The sequence below is a fragment of the Daktulosphaira vitifoliae genome, unplaced genomic scaffold, assembly GCF_025091365.1.
Source record: "Daktulosphaira vitifoliae isolate Bord-2020 unplaced genomic scaffold, ASM2509136v1 Scaffold_3, whole genome shotgun sequence".
Classification (NCBI taxonomy): Eukaryota; Metazoa; Arthropoda; class Insecta; order Hemiptera; family Phylloxeridae; genus Daktulosphaira; species Daktulosphaira vitifoliae.
This window is the reverse complement of record NW_026099574.1, coordinates 17582245-17599918: the sequence shown is the minus strand read 5'-3', so window position 1 is coordinate 17599918 and position 17674 is coordinate 17582245. Positions and strand designations below refer to the sequence as shown.

The window sequence follows — 17674 nt, the reverse complement described above, 5'->3', positions numbered from 1 at the left end:
CAAACAAGCAAGCAGCGCAAGAGGTTAAAAAAACGGTGGCTGATAGCGAGTATCATCCAAACTAATAAGCTTTTCTTGGTTTTTCACAGTTTCGCTAAAAAATAATAGCCAATTAATAATTCCTAAGTATTAAAATATAGTAAATATTTCAGGGCATTCTCCAATGATTTAATAAAAATATAATATTCTACTGTTTTAATGTATGCAAAATTACCGTTACCCCATAAAGTCACTATACTGTGTAATATACTATACTGTTTGTACGTAGCCGTTTATATTTTTACCTGTAGAACCACTCTGAAGGGAGTTTTCTTAGTAAAAACCAAGAACAGCTTTTCCGTTCGGCTTTTGTACACTTAATAAATTTTTTCTTCCTTCCACCGACTCAATAATTTATCTTTGACTATCGTTTTAAGATTTCCTATCGTTTACGCGATGGCTTATATACTTATTAGCATATATTATTTATATACAAATAAAAATCGGCTACTCGATACTTCACAATGATTAACAGTTTGTACCTACAAAAAAAAAAGAAAAAAATTAGTATATACAATAACCATTAGTGGAGATTTCAATTTAGGCTTAAATAATTATCATAAAACAAAAGTATTTTTGTATGTGCTATACTAAAAGTAACCATTATATTAATGTCAATTATTCGTATCGACCAAAGCTTTTCAACTAACTGTTCAAAATTCATTAAAAACAAGTTGCTACTACTATTGCAATATTAAGTATACGTCATAATTTAACATAATTTGTAACGTATGCAATAAATATTTTATTACGTATCTAAAGTAATATGCAAGCGAAATTTTTAAAATGTCAAAACAATCAATCAATTAAAAAAACAACCTTATTCGCAAAATTCCAATACACCTATAATCATCAAACCTTGAAAATATATTTAATTGAGGGGGAAACTAATTGAAGCATTTGATGGTTTTGTAAAAATACTTAACACCAATGCATAAGTAAATAGATGTTTTTATAAAATTACCCATAATATATGATCTTAATAATAATTTCTTTAAAACTTAAATATTTTAAATTGATCGTTTTTATTGAAATTAGATTATTTTGCCTATAGGGCAAACTACTTTCTTAGCAATGATTGATGTAAAACAATATTAATATCATACAACTATAATTATACAGAGTATTGATTTTTTATTTTTTATAAATCATTATAATAATATGATAAACAATTTTTTTAAATTCTTTAAGAGTGTTTTTTCTCCATCAAGAACTAATATTAAAAATAATCAATTTTTGCTTTGTGATAATAAAATTAACAACAAAAAAATTGCACCTTGGTGTACAATATATAAAATAAAGCTAAATGTTTGTATAAGAATTAAGTTATTTTACATACTTGATACTAGGAATGAGTGGTTTGTAAGTTTCACTTCAGTCTTAATAGAAGTGAATTAAAATGAAGTTTATAAGCAAGTAATACTTGTTGAAAGTTTTTGAATGTATTTGAAAAGTAAAAAAAAATATTGCTTGTAAACTTTAAAAACTTGTAAAAATAGAAAAGTAGAAAAATGTGAAAAAATAACTAATAAAAAATGTTCTTTGAATAGACGGATTGTTATAAATACTCAATAAGTTTTACTTAAATAACAATCAACAATTAACTTATAAATCAGTTTGCAAGCTTATTATAATACGGCAGCATATCACTCCCTCTCAAAACTTTAAGACGTGAACCTTATTGACCATTCGATCTACAACGGATTTAGATAGATTTCATTTTAAAAAACTAATTAATGTAAATTGAATTATCTGAACTATAATTTGACTATGTTACTTATGTGAAACATTAATATAAATTTTAGCTATAAATGTACGTATTTTATCAATCATTCAATAATCAAAGTTGTATGACGTAAAAATATTTTTAAAAAACAGTAATAACTTCGATCTACAAAAACAAATATCAATTAATGTTAACCGAAAAAATCATTGACGATAATGCTTAAGATTTTTATTGAAAAATTTCGAAATATTATAGTTTTCTTCTCTATTAATTGATATTAACAAATTGATAAAGTTCGCAAAAAATTATCTTACCAACAAATCAAACAACTCAACAGACTAGAGTGCTATTTTCTTTGTTTAGTCAATCGAAATATTCCATTGTTACAAAAGTAATATTATTATTTAAAAACGACGGAAATACGATATTTAAATTCAAATAAGGCTGTACGTCTAGAGAAATAGACAGACATGGGAATTCGTCATGTCATTTTTTTTTTTTTTTTAATTTAAACAGTTTCTATTTATTTACACTCGAATACTCTTTGGTCTATGGGGTTCGAATATGTAATGAAGATCTCGTAATGATTTATTCGGTGAATTCGAGCCACTTGACTAGATTGACCGGTTAAATAATCGTAGGTTTGATTACAAGTGGCTATTAACTAGTTAAGTAGTCGAGGTGTAAAGTGCATAATAGGAGATTTCGGTTTCTTTGGAGAACTCGATGACGCGCCGGTGAGTGTGTTACAGTTGTCGGAAGATAAGAACGAACGCGTCCGGAATCGTTCAAGGCTAAAAGTGGACGTCTCGTTCCTAGCAGTTAAAATCCGTGTCCAACGCGTGGCCGCCAATATTATTGACTTAACACACACACACGCACACACACACACACACTATAAGGTATTATAATTTAATATTATTCCTATATGGAAATCGATTATGTATGCGTCAATAGAGTTATTAATTATCATATGCTTGTCGACCGACATCAGTAATTATCGTTAGTATTATTGTGGCCAGTGACTTAAGTAATTAGTTTAAGGCGCTGTATATGCAAATATTGTAAGAACTTTCAATAGCTTCGCGATAACCGCGGCGTTATTGGTGTTACGGTAAACGCTTTAGGGTAATAATATCTCACACAACAGAGAAGATTAATGATAAATGGCTGTTCCTTGTGTGTGCAGGAAGTATGAGTCTGTCGACTTGCTAATATTATTAGAAAATACTTTAAAGCGATCGTCTAAAAAACATACGAGGAAAAATTTGACCGCTCAGGGCGCACTTTTTTCCCAGAATCGACTGTGTTCAATAACTCACATGTGTCGTAATACAAAATTAACTAATTATTAAGTCATTTAATGTGAAGTAAAAATCATTGATAATGTTTAACAATCCGATATATCTTAGATTTAGGAGAAAAGTTTTTCTTTTATTCAAAACCGGAAGAAACTTCTAAATAGTTATTATTTAAAATTTGAAATTATTTGTTTAAAATATCTATATACGCTATTCGATCTTTGTTTAAATAGACAATTATGATTATCAGTTACCATAAATAATTGGTATTCGAAACGTTCTGTAATAAATAGATAAATATTTGAATAAAAAAAAAATAAAATCTCATGTTAATTTATTAAATTGCTTTGTTTATTAGTTTCATATCTTATCTATACAGACTTTTCAACAAAAAGTTAATTAAAGTTAATCATTCGCGGTAGGTTAACGATTGATTTTCAGCAGTTTTCCCTCGTATATAGTTGATTATTAACAAGTATAATTATTATAAGGTTGTTTACGATTTAAAAAAATACATTCGTCTATGTATAATTTATATATCGTTATGTGAAATAGAAATAAAAGCGAAGTTGTTTAATGTATTCATATAACGCATTCAAAAAATACTTCAATCGTGACAAATATAATAGTATTATAAGCAAATTTACAATTAATAATTTTTGAATTTATGGTGTGGGTAGCGATCATTATTAACTTGCGATTAATTAAGTCTTTAGTATTATATTGTAAAGCAATGAAGTAAAATTTTAATTTTGAAAAAATATAATTTATGATTGGTAACCAATCTCTTAAATATAGACCCAGCTGTTTCTATATTTAGCCAATGAAATTTTTTATAGTTACTATCACAATTAATATTTATTATATTATCTTCATTACTCTTAGTTGCATAATGATGATTAACTTTGGACTCCTCAAATAAGATTGGTCAATTTTAAATTGTTTGATAGTTATTTAATTTTTAATTTATAATTGCATAATTGAAACCCTTTTTTCTGAATGAAAGACGAAGTCGACCTTTGCTAACTACTTTAACCTTTAAATCAAATCCCACCATTTAAAAGTTAATTACTATTACAAGTAATTTTAATAATACTTAATATAAATATTATGATACATTAATTGAACGTATCTATAAATGTCTGAAAAATATTTTAATATAAATAATTTTGCCATATAAAATCGATTGTTTAGAAGGAATACTTGGGATAGTGGTTAAAAGTGCTATTTGAACATGGACATACAATAGATAAATTAGATATTTTTAAGCATATTGCTATTGAAAATTAACGAACTGAGGTTATTCAACCGTATCAAGAAAATACTTAAATCTTGAAAATCTTGGCTACGCTATTGCCTGTATATATCGTTAGTTTTACATGAAGATTATAACTTTTTTATAGATATCCCTTGAATTTCTTCACTATAAATCGCAATTTTTAGTTTACTATTCTCATTTTGTGCTCTTCTCATTTATTTATAATATACCCGATACCATTTAATTTTTTCTATCTAAAATTGTTAACCTTTAAAGTCAGTTTAGGTCCCTTTGCATATAAAGTTGTTATTTATGCGATTGTACTTTCTATTTACTAATTTGTTTTACTTTTTACTTATTTTTTCATTTCATTTTGATGCTAAATAATTAGAAAATAGTTGTTTTTTTTTTTTATTTATTTAAAAGACTCGTTAATAAAATGTAACAAAGAGAGTTTTAGTTGATTAAAAACTTGTAAATATTCTTTATATTAATTACAATACAATCAATAATATAAATTCTTAAAAAAAAAAATTGTGTTAAGTCATATAGTTATTTTTCAAGGAAACACAATTTAAGTGAATATACTATATACTTTGTATATAGCTGATAGTAAAAATTAAAAAATCATAATAATAATATTGTTTTTGTTATTTTTTAAGCTGAAATCAAGTTCCCCTACGATATTAAATAATAATTACGATTATAAATAGATTGATATAATACAAAAGTATTACTTAATATTTGGCACGTCGATGGAATTAGTTTGTTACAAACCTTTTAACATTAATACACTTATTAAGTAACACAAATGTTGTATAAACTTTCGATAATACACCGCGATAACCCTCAGTCAACCATGAACATCATGCATTATGATAACAATTGTATTACATTAATATACGCGATGGTTATTGTTATTAATTAGCAAGTATTTTTGATCATAATATTACAATATAAACATAAGTGAATCTAAAGAGAAAGTCATATTTTTTCTATTTTTCTAAGAGTCGTCTTAATAATTATTTATACAATAGTTTAACTGTCAATAACTTAATTTAAAAAAAAGCTAATGCTGATTATTTTTATCTAAACACATATAAAATATATCACGAATTACATCAGTCGATTTGTATTTTTTATTGTTTGATATTTCAATGTAAAAAATTAACTAGTTGTAATAATTTTAGATTCTTAACCTATTAGTTCATAAACTAAAAACTTTTTGAGCAGATGAGTTACAACAGCGTTGTAATAAAACCCTAACAAAGATTGTAAATGTAAAAAATACAAGTTTAACCTCTAAGTGTCATTTGGATGTTTGATATGTGAAATTAGCGCTAGCGAATGAGCTGTAAACTCAAATCGCCAATACAATTTTAATTAGGTTAGACGTTTCAGTAGCTGTTACTATAAATGTATTCAATTAATTACTTTGTAGCGATTCAGTATCGAAATACGAATATACAGTGTAAATATACTTGATCTAATGGTTTTTTCATTTTGATTATTTTCTATTGGAATCTATAAAATCCATTATTATTTCAATGTTTATAATAATACAATTCAAAGTTTTAATTTTAAACTTAGATAAAAACATCTAAAATTGCATCAATATTTTTGTATACACGTTAGAATGCTAATAACTTCCCATTTAACAAAAATAAAATAATTTATAATTTAATCATTACGTATTCAAGCAACTTTTTATCAATTAAAAATAACAAAAAACAGTAATTTCAAAACTCTTACGGCTTATTCCAAAATAATGTCTCTTTTTTAACGAGATATTTATATTATTCAGAAAATGTATTGATAAATAAATGAAAATATTCTTTCAACAACACCGTCTCATACTTTTTGAACATTTAAGCACCAAAATTAATTGTTGAACTATACTACTTAAGTTTAAGATTTGTAAGTAAAATTGTTTTCAAAATATTTTCTTAAGCTATTAAAATGAAATCTCAGTTTATGTGTTTGTTTTCGATTAATTATAAAGAACGAGTTAGTTTAACTTGACACGGTTCAAGATCAACGAGTCATACGAGAATGATGCAACTAAAAAAAAATATTTAATCAATGGTACAGTATAGGCCCACATGTTTTTGACAAGTGCAACATTTTTTATTGTATGAATTGTTTAGTATAATTTTTTTTTGAACACAATATATTTTATAAGATTATGAAATAGTTCTAATTATTTTTTAATTGTAGTTTATCAAATGAAAAACAAGTAATTACATTTTAAATAATTGCAAAAAAACGAAATCAACTATTAAGAAGTATTTTACGAAGTATAAACGTTTACATACAAATACTTGAAGGTGGCGCCAGCAGTATCTAGGGCAAATTTTTTTAAACTACTTACACATTTCTCCAGTAAATTTAAAAGTAATTAAATATGTAATCTATGCCCTTGTTAATTATGTATATATCGAATGAAATCGTCACAAAATATATTTTCATTTTTTTTTTTTAATTATTGTTTTGAAAATCATTAAACAGATGATATTTTTTAATAATAACGAAATCAACTTTTTTAACAGGATAGGTATTCGTATCTTAGTTATTAAAGACCTGATTAATACAACAAATTTTTATTCCTTTGATTATTGACATCTTTGTGGCTAGACCTATGGGGTTTTAGTGGCCTTAAATAAATTTGTCAACAGTTCAAAAAGAATATTAGTTCAAAATATTTTAAAGACACGTGTAGAAATTTTCTATTGGGTTAATTTTTATAAATTTAGCTCAATTTAACTGCCTTCAACCCCTAGTTAGTAAATCTAACAAGTTTTCCAATTCTTCCATTTTAAAAATGACATAACTTAATGGTATTTTTCGATAATTTTGAGAGACCACAATAAATTATATCAAGAATATTAAATGATTAAGGTAGAAAAACAACAGCACTGACTTAATAACTTATTTTAAAACAGAAATTTAAAAAAAATGAGGCTATTTTACTTAATTACTACTTAAAATTTTTATTAAAAAACTGGGCTGTACAATTACATATTTAAATCTTTTACTAATCTTATGATCTGTAATTATATATTAATATAAAGTTAAAGCAAACTTAATGAACTCATGTTACACGATATAGATTATAACTTAACTACGTTTATTTCGTAATGATAAATTGATTAATAATTGTGGGTTAAGTATTAAATTCCAGAATTGTACCTTATAACCTAATTAGATTATCAAATAATAACTGTACTCATACTACGTACAATTAATGAACAACAAATATTAAATAATACTTAATACACTAATAATAATACTCATAACGAGTATTGTCTACTGCCGTATGGTTGTAAAGTATTGTTTGAGGAATTAGATTTACATAATTTATCGCTGAATTATACTTTTACAGAAGACAACCCGAAAATCTATGAATTCTATTAGCACAGATATCGTTCTCATCACGTACCGATGCGAATGATCTATTGAAGGTCAATGAGCTCGTCTATACGTGCTGAAAATCGGTCAGCAGTACAAGTGTACTTGAAAGACGTCCGGCTGGCTAGAATAATAAATCTGCGTGACAACGGTCTCGTTTCAATGGTAGCAAACAACAACAGCAATAATTGTCAACACAGGAAAAGGCCATTTGGTTTTTCACAGAATCACTTGGGTTAAATATAATATGGACCGGTTTACTGGTTGCTGGAATGACGGGACTTGTACCGCGATAACAAATAATCGTCCGTTGTTCAATGAAATTTCCGTTGTAGACGCCGGCACTTTCGGTACTGTTTACCGGGTGCGATTAGTTAATACAAACCGAACGGCAGCTGTTAAACAAATACCCTTAACCAGATTTAAGTCCCACTGGCTACACGAAGTAGAAGTACACAAGCGCCTCGGTTGGCATCCGAATGTGGTACAGATGCTGTTCTATTATATTTCCGGTCAGCTGAGAAAAATATATTTATACGTGTACTTTGATAATTTGATTTTCTAGTGTAAACGGTCAACCGTTTATTAACACAGGGTCTGGTTCAAATTTATATCTTTACATGGGAATGGAGTATGCCCCTAACAACATGCACCAAATGATACGAGGGTATGCGGACATCGGTTTGACTATGCCCACTGAATACGCTAAACTTTACACTTATCAAATGTTCCGAGCACTAGGATACATGCACGCTTTGGGTCTGTGTCATCGAGACATCAAACCTCGAAATCTACTCGTCTATCCTAACTGGGGGGTGTTGAAATTATGTGATTTTGGAAGTGCTAAGAATCTCAACGACGGAAGACCCAATGCTTTGTACATATGCTCGAGGCATTACCGTGCGCCAGAACTACTTTTTGGTACCAGGAACTATACGGTAGCTGTGGACATATGGAGTGCAGGATGTGTGTACGCAGAACTGATATTGGGAAGAATTCTATATCCGGGTAAGACTGTCGCAGAACAACGGAACTTAGTCACCAGACAACTTCCAAAAGAACTCATAGAGATAGCACCACCCGACGTAGTCGAACTGGTAATATCAACTTTAAGTCTAAAGGCTTCTCTTAGACCATCGGCTTTTGAGAGTTGCGCCTACCGATGTTACGACCAACTTCGTTATGGAGATATCCTAATTCCTAATGATCAACCTTTACCACCCCTTTTTAACTTCAACCACACGGAAGTCAAAGCTGCCGGTATTCTAATTAAAGAACTCTTGCCCAGACAATTATTATGAGATAAGACTATCGGACGTCTAACCATAAAAACACATTCGTTTAACGCTTACAACTAAGTATACAACTTAAACAATAATATTCACCTGTAATAACGACACTTGAATACAATCTTTGAACTTGGAATAAATAAAACTGTTAATAAAACGTACTGAAACACGTAAACACTCAACTGCTAAGCGAATAATGTAACTGTTTGACTAGTCTGTTGAATGGTCTAAACGTAACAGGTACACAGCCAAAGGCCCTCGTGCCATAAATATAAGAGTGTCAATGACGCAAACGGGCCTAAGGCGTAACATCGTTGTTAATTTTTAGGAACATAGTTTATTTTATATATTAGATTAATTATAACATACCATAAATAACAATGTAAACAAAAAAATTAAATATTCCTCAGTGAAAATAGGCCACAATCAAGAGCAAACCGTGTTGGACGGTAAATAGATTTGGATGCGTCACAGGCTACTTTCGAGGTATTCACTGATTGGTTTGTACAAAGATAATATATCAAGCGCGTCAAGGGCGGGTCACCTGGGGTTAAAGTTTGGTCCAAGACCAAATTTTCGGTTAAATAGTTTTTATTTCAAAAAAATTACATAAAAAAATTATGAAAAAATATAATGCTATGCAAATGCTGACACTGACACAGTGACATATAACTCGCCGTGTCATTCATACAATTTATATGTTTTGGTGAAGCTCATCGATTCTGTCGTGCATCATATTAGATACCGTATTTATAATGATTTTTTTTCAGTATTTATTTTCTATATATTTTTAAATTCCATCAATAATATTTTTGCGCAACTCGCCTTGGCGGTATGATTTTTATACTATCGCGTTCGCAAATAAAAATGTAATTTATATTTATACATTAATATGAAAAAGTTGTGCGTGATACTCTCAGAAATTTCCTTGGAAATTTTATCGAAACACTAAAACCTTTACTAATATTTTACTTTATATTATTGACGTTGTAAATGATAAGAATTAACTGAATGCGTTACCTGAGGAAAGTCAAAGTTCGCAGAAAATGATTTTTTATTATCAAAGTTATTTTATGTAGATTTTATTAGTACAGAACTTTCCAATCCATATACAACTTATGCAATGCTACCGTGTAACTAGTAACGAGCACTTATTTTAAATATTCTATTTAAATCGATTAAACTGTCAATCATGAATTATTTGCATTTGTGATAGAGCTGTAATGACAAAGTGAAGTTTTACAAGAACGCCTATAATTAAAAAAGACTAACACCTATCACCGGTGCTCGCGCCATTAAAATAATTATTGTCCGTTTGTAATATAAATATGTTTGTGTAATTTATTAACGGCAGTCGCTCCAAGGGCATTAAGTACACCTTCACAGTACACATAATTTCATAATTTAAATTGTGTACAATAAATACATTTAAATAGTGTTAAAATTATTACAATATACTGTTAAAGTAATCAAGTGATAACGAATCGAACGAACAGAGAGCTACGACAAACGTTTGTGAGTCTTGCTTTAAATCGTTACCAGATAAAAAAATTAGTCAAGCAAAAAGAACTTCTGAGACACACCGTTGCACATTTCCCGTTTATGTATTTATGTATATATGTATGTGCTTTCATCTGGTGTCATAAAATCTTTAAGATTTTGACAGTAGAAATTTATTCCGCCTTGGGGATAGTTACATCTCATGGCTATTTAATATAGACACGTGATATTAAAAAAATTTGTATCGCGTGTCATGTAAATCTTTTATTTTCCCATACCATAAATAATACTAAACCCTCAACTGGTTTTCGGATTTAATCAAATTCTAAAATTACAATGTAAAAATAACGTTGACCATTGGTCTACGAAAGGTTACCTTCAAAGACATTACAACTGTGCTACTCTTTTAAATAATTAAGTACTTATCGATCTAAGGCGAATCTTGACACTAGTCTGGTCAAGTACGTCTGTTATCGTGGTACCAATTTTGTGGAAAAATTCAGGGTCAACGTCTCTATATGATTTGCCGAAAATTTTAACAAATTATGCGAATTAAACACAAATAAGTTTCGCGATTAAAATTATTACTTCCATTGTTTTCTAATGAGCATCGGACCTTGATAATATTCGCAGCGATCGCACACCATCCGTAATTTACAATAATCGTTTCTTCGCCGCGATCATAATGATATGAATAATTTTTTTTGTAATTCACATTACCTTATTTAGGATACTAAGTATTTAGGGTACGGCCGATTATAATAATCCAGAAAAGATGGTTCATGATGTCGCGTGTATGTGATGAACTTTAAGATCATCTCTGGGTAACGTTAATGTACTTGCGCACAAAACGCTTCCAATAAAAACGTCGATTTATTCCAGTTTTTTGGTTCACGGTTGCTGAGCATTGAGGACAGTGGCGTATACTTCAAAAGTGCGCACTATGAAAACGGCTGGTGTGACGGCGAGAGAAAAAATTAAGTGCATAATGAATTATAATAACAAACGTATAATGTATGGAATGAAACAAACACAAGGCTGCAGTGAATATGCCTACCTATCTGATGACCCTAAAGTGTATAAAGTGTTGTTATTATGTATTTATAAATACAAGAAATTAAGAGAAAAAAGCAGACGTTATAAAACAACAACGGCACGAGCGATAAAATGTACAAGGTTTATGGTTTTTTTCTCATAAAAAAAAATCATCACCAATTATAGGTTAGTACCATTGCAAACAATGTAACTTATTTTGGAACTTTCAATTCGGCTGTACGAATACGTGCCGCTCAATTCACACAAGAAATAATGCATTGTCATTTAACCGAGATTAGTCGGTATTTGTTTATACAGTCATAATTATTATCATCATAATATCAATTATAATATTTAAGGTTAAAAATCATAACCATTATATACGAAAAAATATAATAATACTTGAACTTCCGAGGACAAAAATTAAATATGAGTTTTTTTTTTAATTGAATTCTTGAATGATCTACTAAGTGGTATCAATTAGTATCATTGATATCTTCTAACTATTTAACCGAGTTTCTTGACCTGGATATTTGATGTGCTGGCTGTGTTATATACCTAATAAGAGTTAACAATCAAAGAGTCGACAATCAAATGACTATTTTCGTACGTTCAAACAACAATAACAGTAACAATTTTACAAAAAAAAAAAAGTTCAGGAAAAAAAAATTCTACGAAAGCTTCAATTATTTTTAACTGATTATAAAATTTAATTACTCATAATAGATTACCATGGCGCTATTATGTTATTTTAATACACATTTATTAACAGGTGTAAGTGCTTAGCTTAGATCAAGATTATGAGAACGTCCGCAGAACCGAGACCAATTAATTAGTTTCTTTAGAGAGTATACGCAACATATGCGTAATACGTTCGCAACTTTTAAAATAAATCTGCTAACTACGCAATTCATTGAAATCTTTCGATTGTTTCCTTTTGTCTAATTAACAATTTATTATTATTTATTTTTATTAAATATTGAACGCCCTATGAAAGGGCTAAAATACAGTAACTCAATTAAAAAGCAGTGGCATACCCAGGATTTCATAATAAAGGGGACATAGTCCAAAAAATATACAAAAATACATTTTTTTCTCATCACCGCATTTTAGAGATGAATATTGCTATCAATGGGGAGGTCATGGCTTTTTTGTCCCCTGGCTTTGCCACTACTAAATAGTAATATAACCAACTAACATTTATACAAATTATTATTTTTCTTTTATAACATTATAATTCAACTAAAGTTAAATTACAAAATCTACAATAATTTTTTATCACTAGTGCCCGAATTTAAACACAGTTATATATTTTGTTTAACCGCTTTAAAGGATCTCAAGTTTGTGCTTCCTTGTCATAGGATTATATAATAGCATAAAAATATTCATCGTTTTCGTAAGGATTAACTCCCCAATCACTTCGCCCTCAAAAATATAATCTAGGTGATAAAACATTACCAAGTTTTCAAGTCAACTAATAAAAATTTGTCCTAGTTAATAGTGTGTTTAGAATAACTCAACAAAACGTATAAATACATTTTATATTCAGACCCTAGTTATCAAAATACTTTATTTAAAATACTTAAAACTATTTCATAATATTATTATTCTATTCATGGACTACTCAGAACAAAGTTTTTGACTTAGGATTCTGTATAAAAAGAATAATATTTAGGATTATTAACTCGTAGAACATAAAATAATATTTTTCCAACATAAAAAACACACAAATATAAATACGTTTAGATTTTAAAGATATGTTACAATGGAACTCCATATCCACAATATTTTCACTAATCATTTAAACTTTATGTACTATGAGTAAAAAAAGTCTTTATATTTTTTTAATTTTATAAACTTGACCGACTTGTGTAGGGTCCCAAATAATTGATCCAAATTCAAAATTAGATCGTACTAATACTTAATAATGGATCTTTAAACAATGTACCTGATTAAAATGTTTGCAACATGGTTGAATAAATCCTAAATTTCTAAAAGCTATGCATTAATCATTCATGAAAATTTAAAAAAGAATAAGAGATACGTGACCACCTTTTGGATCCTGAGATATTACTAAAACGGAATTTGAGTTATTAAGAGGTGCTAGATTGTTACCTATATGATTTAAGCCATCACAAACTTTTGCCATAGAAAACTTATTGTCAATTATTAGTGTACTCTTTTTATCAAAAGATAAGTCAATATGTTTATAATGCCAATTTTCTGGTAATCGAGAAAAAAAATTGTCTATATAAATTAGAAACTACTAACTAATTATTAGCTTAATTGTTAAAATACAGGGAAAAAATGTTCATTATATTTTTCCGACTATAACTAAAATTCTAAAAAAATACGGATTAACTTTTAAAAAATGTTGAGTTTGTTCTAAGTTTTCATTATAGCAATATTTCGTTTTTCTTATATTTTGAACCCTTAAACAATAAAATGTGGTGCATTAATATTATTCCATATGTTTATACTTATGCAATTTTTTTCTTCTAACAAGTTTACGAAATTCTGAATTAAACTAAACCAGATATAGAATATTTCTGGAATTCCGTTTTGACACGTATTTATCTTTAATACTATTTAGTATATCATATAATGCCGTAACTGTACAATAAATATCTCTATGAGAAAATAATTTTTTCCAATCAATTACACTTAATGATCAACAAATTAAAATATAATCTTCATAATTTTAATCTTTAAATATATACTTTTGTGTATTATGTATTTAAGAACCGTTTAAATTAATTTATACTTTTAATATGAGATGATACTCGTCAACAGGTACTAAACCTAAAATATTCATATTATTTACGCTAGTAATAACATCATTACAGATAATTAAATCTAATTTTCTTGTTGTAGTTTGTATTTCTATTTAAAACTATATTATGCTGGTAAAAAACAGAATACGAAAAGTAGTTAAATAAACTTACTGCTCTGAGTGTACACCGTTAAATACTAAACTTTGACTAATATTAGTAATCATTGCGTTAGGAAGATTGTAATCACCTAGTCGTATTACTCGATTATTATAACCAATAATTGATATTATATGTTCACTTGGATAGACATGGTCTCTATAGCAACTCATTGGACTAGTTGAGTGTATATAACAAGTTCCAATAATAAACTCGTCACTCACATTAATTTTAACAAAGACAAAAACTAATTGCTTTGAATCATATTTCTTAATATTAGTTCCATCAAAACAATTGTCTTACGTTTTCTTTATTACATCAATAATAATGGTTAATCAGATTCCTTCTGAAATGCAAATTTCCATTTTCACGTGACAAATCTGACGAGTTCACGCATAAATACATTTCTTTGGGGATTTCTAAAACATAGAGCTGTAGAATATTTAATTTTTATTAACGTCAACAAGCTTATTTAAAATTCAAGAGTGTTCTTATAAATAAGTTGAAACAGATAAAAAATAAATAATCCAACAATAATAGCTCATACTATAAGAAAATAAGTAATTTTTGTTTGGATAAAAAAGTCTAGTAATATGTTACTGTAAAAATTGCGATAATAATCAGTAAAATTCGTTGGGATGATATAAAAAGTTTTCTTTAATTAGATAGAACTTTAGAGCCAACTATACTCAACTTTCATAAATTATTATGTTAAAATTATTAGCTCCATTGCGAGTGTTCTTGTAAATTTAATACATATATCGAGGTTTAACCATTATTTACATTATTCGATAGGGCATATGATATTTTTTTATTTTTTAATAAGCAGTTCGCAGCGTAGGTATTCAAAGTCCAATAATACGATCAAATCATTTTCGTTTGATGTTACATCCTGAAAATTATTTGGAACAACAATCTACGTTTTCTTTAAATAAATCCATCTAGATAAAAATAATAACAAAAAATTGTAAACATCATTTTTTAAAACATTTAGGAATTACATCATAACGACATTGTTCTAATTTTACAAAATCCGCTTCCTCTTTCATAAAACTATTACTCAACAACATATCAGCTGTATAAACTCGATGTTGTTACACGTTTGAATTGTTGATCAATTAGAAATAATAAAACGCATTGATTTTATAACAAAATTTTTCGGCTAAACATTGCAAAAACAATACACGTCTGACGTCACTGTATTGTGTCAAGTATGTTAATATCGTTCGACGGATTTAGTGTACATTACGATTTTAATGCAGTGACGTCTTAATCGACATTGCAATTCACATGGATTGGTTTCGTATAGACCACGGATCCATAGCGATCAAGGTCAGTTAGATCTCATTATTTGCTTTTACTCTTTATTACTGCTACGGGTTGTATTGATTCTCGGGGCAATTGTCTCTGAAACCAGAGCTGATGAATCTGTATACGAATAATTGCGTTTATTGTCGACCGTTTCAATGTCACGGTTACCAAATATGTATTAACGCATCGACATGATATTTATCACAATTGTAACTATGAAAAAACTGATGTAACTAGTGCGACCAACAGGTTTTTTTTCTCCATACGGTTACGTAAGTTTTCTTTTTCATTCGCGTTGTTCCTCGTCAGAGCCAACTCGGTTCTGCGTTAGAGTTTAAGGTCTAGGTTGCTCAAATGGAAATAAACGAAAGAAACGTTTTTTGTTTCTACCGCATAACATTTAAAATACATCGCATTTATAAAAAAACCGAATGGGTTTATACGACCACCTCCCATAACGGGCGTTTACGATCTAGATACACGATTTATACGTGTACGTCGTCGGATCAACGATGATTATTAAAAATCATTTGAGATTAAACGAATAATGTTGAAAAAATACATCATGGACGTCATCGCGTAACCCACCGAATTCGGTTTTAGACTTTGGTTTTCCATACTACTCTTGACATTGATAAACACACAAATTAAACATTTATCAAATTTACGTTTCAACGCCAAACTGGTAATTTAAACTGCGTCCATCGTACTACAACGTGAAACACAAACATTGCACAGAATACCAATAGGAAAATCCGATTGTTGAGTCACAGGCCGGTTATTCCTCGGTACATGTCGAAAATAAAACCCAAATATTTTACACGTCCGCCACCAACATTATAATTACAGGATTTCTTTGTCAAGCAAGTATTAACACGAACTAACAAATCTAAATTTATATTTAGAATCTTATAGGACACGGATAATTACCCACGTGCCAACTCTCCGCAAAATTCACTCGATTCGTTTTGACACACCTCTCGAGTCCAAAAAAATATTTTACTAATATCGTCCAGTGTTTTTATTATACAGTCACGCTTAATCATTCTATAGATCTTAATGCACTATTACAGCGAACAATAAACAACACCAAACAGATAGAATAACTATGAAATTTTGACGGCCTCCGGTCGATGACCAAGGCTCGGGACGAGGTTCTCCAACGCGTAGAACTCTGTACGGATTTTAGGGAAAAAATTGAACCGTACGATGGAAAAGAATGTACCTCGGACACATATCATCGGTATACATAGACTCGGCTGGAAATGTCGTCGGAGAAAGGTCACTCGAGTCCTTGAAAAGTCTCAAAACATGAAAACACATTAATAATGAATTTTTGAAATCCTTTACGATGAATTCGCTCGTAAATACAATTATTGTGAGGACGTTACGATCATTTGCGGTGCTTATGTGACTTTCACGGCTGCACTGTCGACCACGCTACCCCATTACATGTTACAGGTCTCAGTCGCTCCCGTGTTTGTTGTAACAATACATAGTGATCACTGTAACCACTCGGCCACGCCGTTCTTGCGCAACGGTATCAATGAGCTTTTGACGACGTTTACCTGCTATTATACTGTGGGTGCAACCAGCGTGACCGAGGGTTACAAGTATCGTTTTTTAATAGACTTTGATTCTATATGTGATCGCAATTATGCAACCAGTGGCGGTCGGCGCCGGACGCTGCACGACCTTGGAGGTCATTTTATTATATTAGTGGAAATCGTTAAAAAAAAAAAAGCATAATTTTTTTTTACTTTCACCGTACGCTGTCAATCAACGACGACCCCGTAAGGTGGGCGTCGGACTTAAGATACTCTTTGTACTTAAATCAAATTGAAGTCTCTCGACTCAGATGTATGTACACGCTAAGT

The 17674-nt window shown here is 29.3% G+C and overlaps 2 protein-coding genes across 6 annotated transcripts in view; one reads left to right on the top strand and one right to left on the bottom strand.

Annotated features, from left to right (window-relative positions):
• The window catches only part of LOC126903292 (uncharacterized), a 32096-nt gene that overhangs the window by 12036 nt on the left and 2386 nt on the right, over positions 1 to 17674 (bottom strand). The window contains exons 1-2 of one of the 5 annotated variants that reach the window (XM_050681401.1): positions 9118 to 9267; positions 285 to 521 (exon numbers count right to left, since the gene is read on the bottom strand). The exons of 1 other annotated variant lie outside the window; for it this stretch is intronic. The gene's annotated coding sequence lies outside the window, so the exon portion shown is untranslated. Of the gene's footprint in view, positions 1 to 284; positions 522 to 1378; positions 1633 to 9117; positions 9269 to 17674 lie in introns of those variants that run through there. 3 more of the 5 variants (XM_050681399.1, XM_050681400.1, XM_050681402.1) reach the window with 3 other exon arrangements.
• Positions 8353 to 9033, top strand: LOC126902065 (uncharacterized). Its single transcript, XM_050679087.1, has one exon. The coding sequence runs from the start codon at positions 8353 to 8355 to the stop codon at positions 9031 to 9033; it is 681 nt and encodes a 226-aa protein (XP_050535044.1).

Bases quoted from the DNA above. Each gene is read 5' to 3' on its own strand.
- LOC126902065 (XM_050679087.1), top strand. From the start codon at position 8,353: ATGGGAATGGAGTATGCCCCTAACAACATGCACCAAATGATACGAGGG.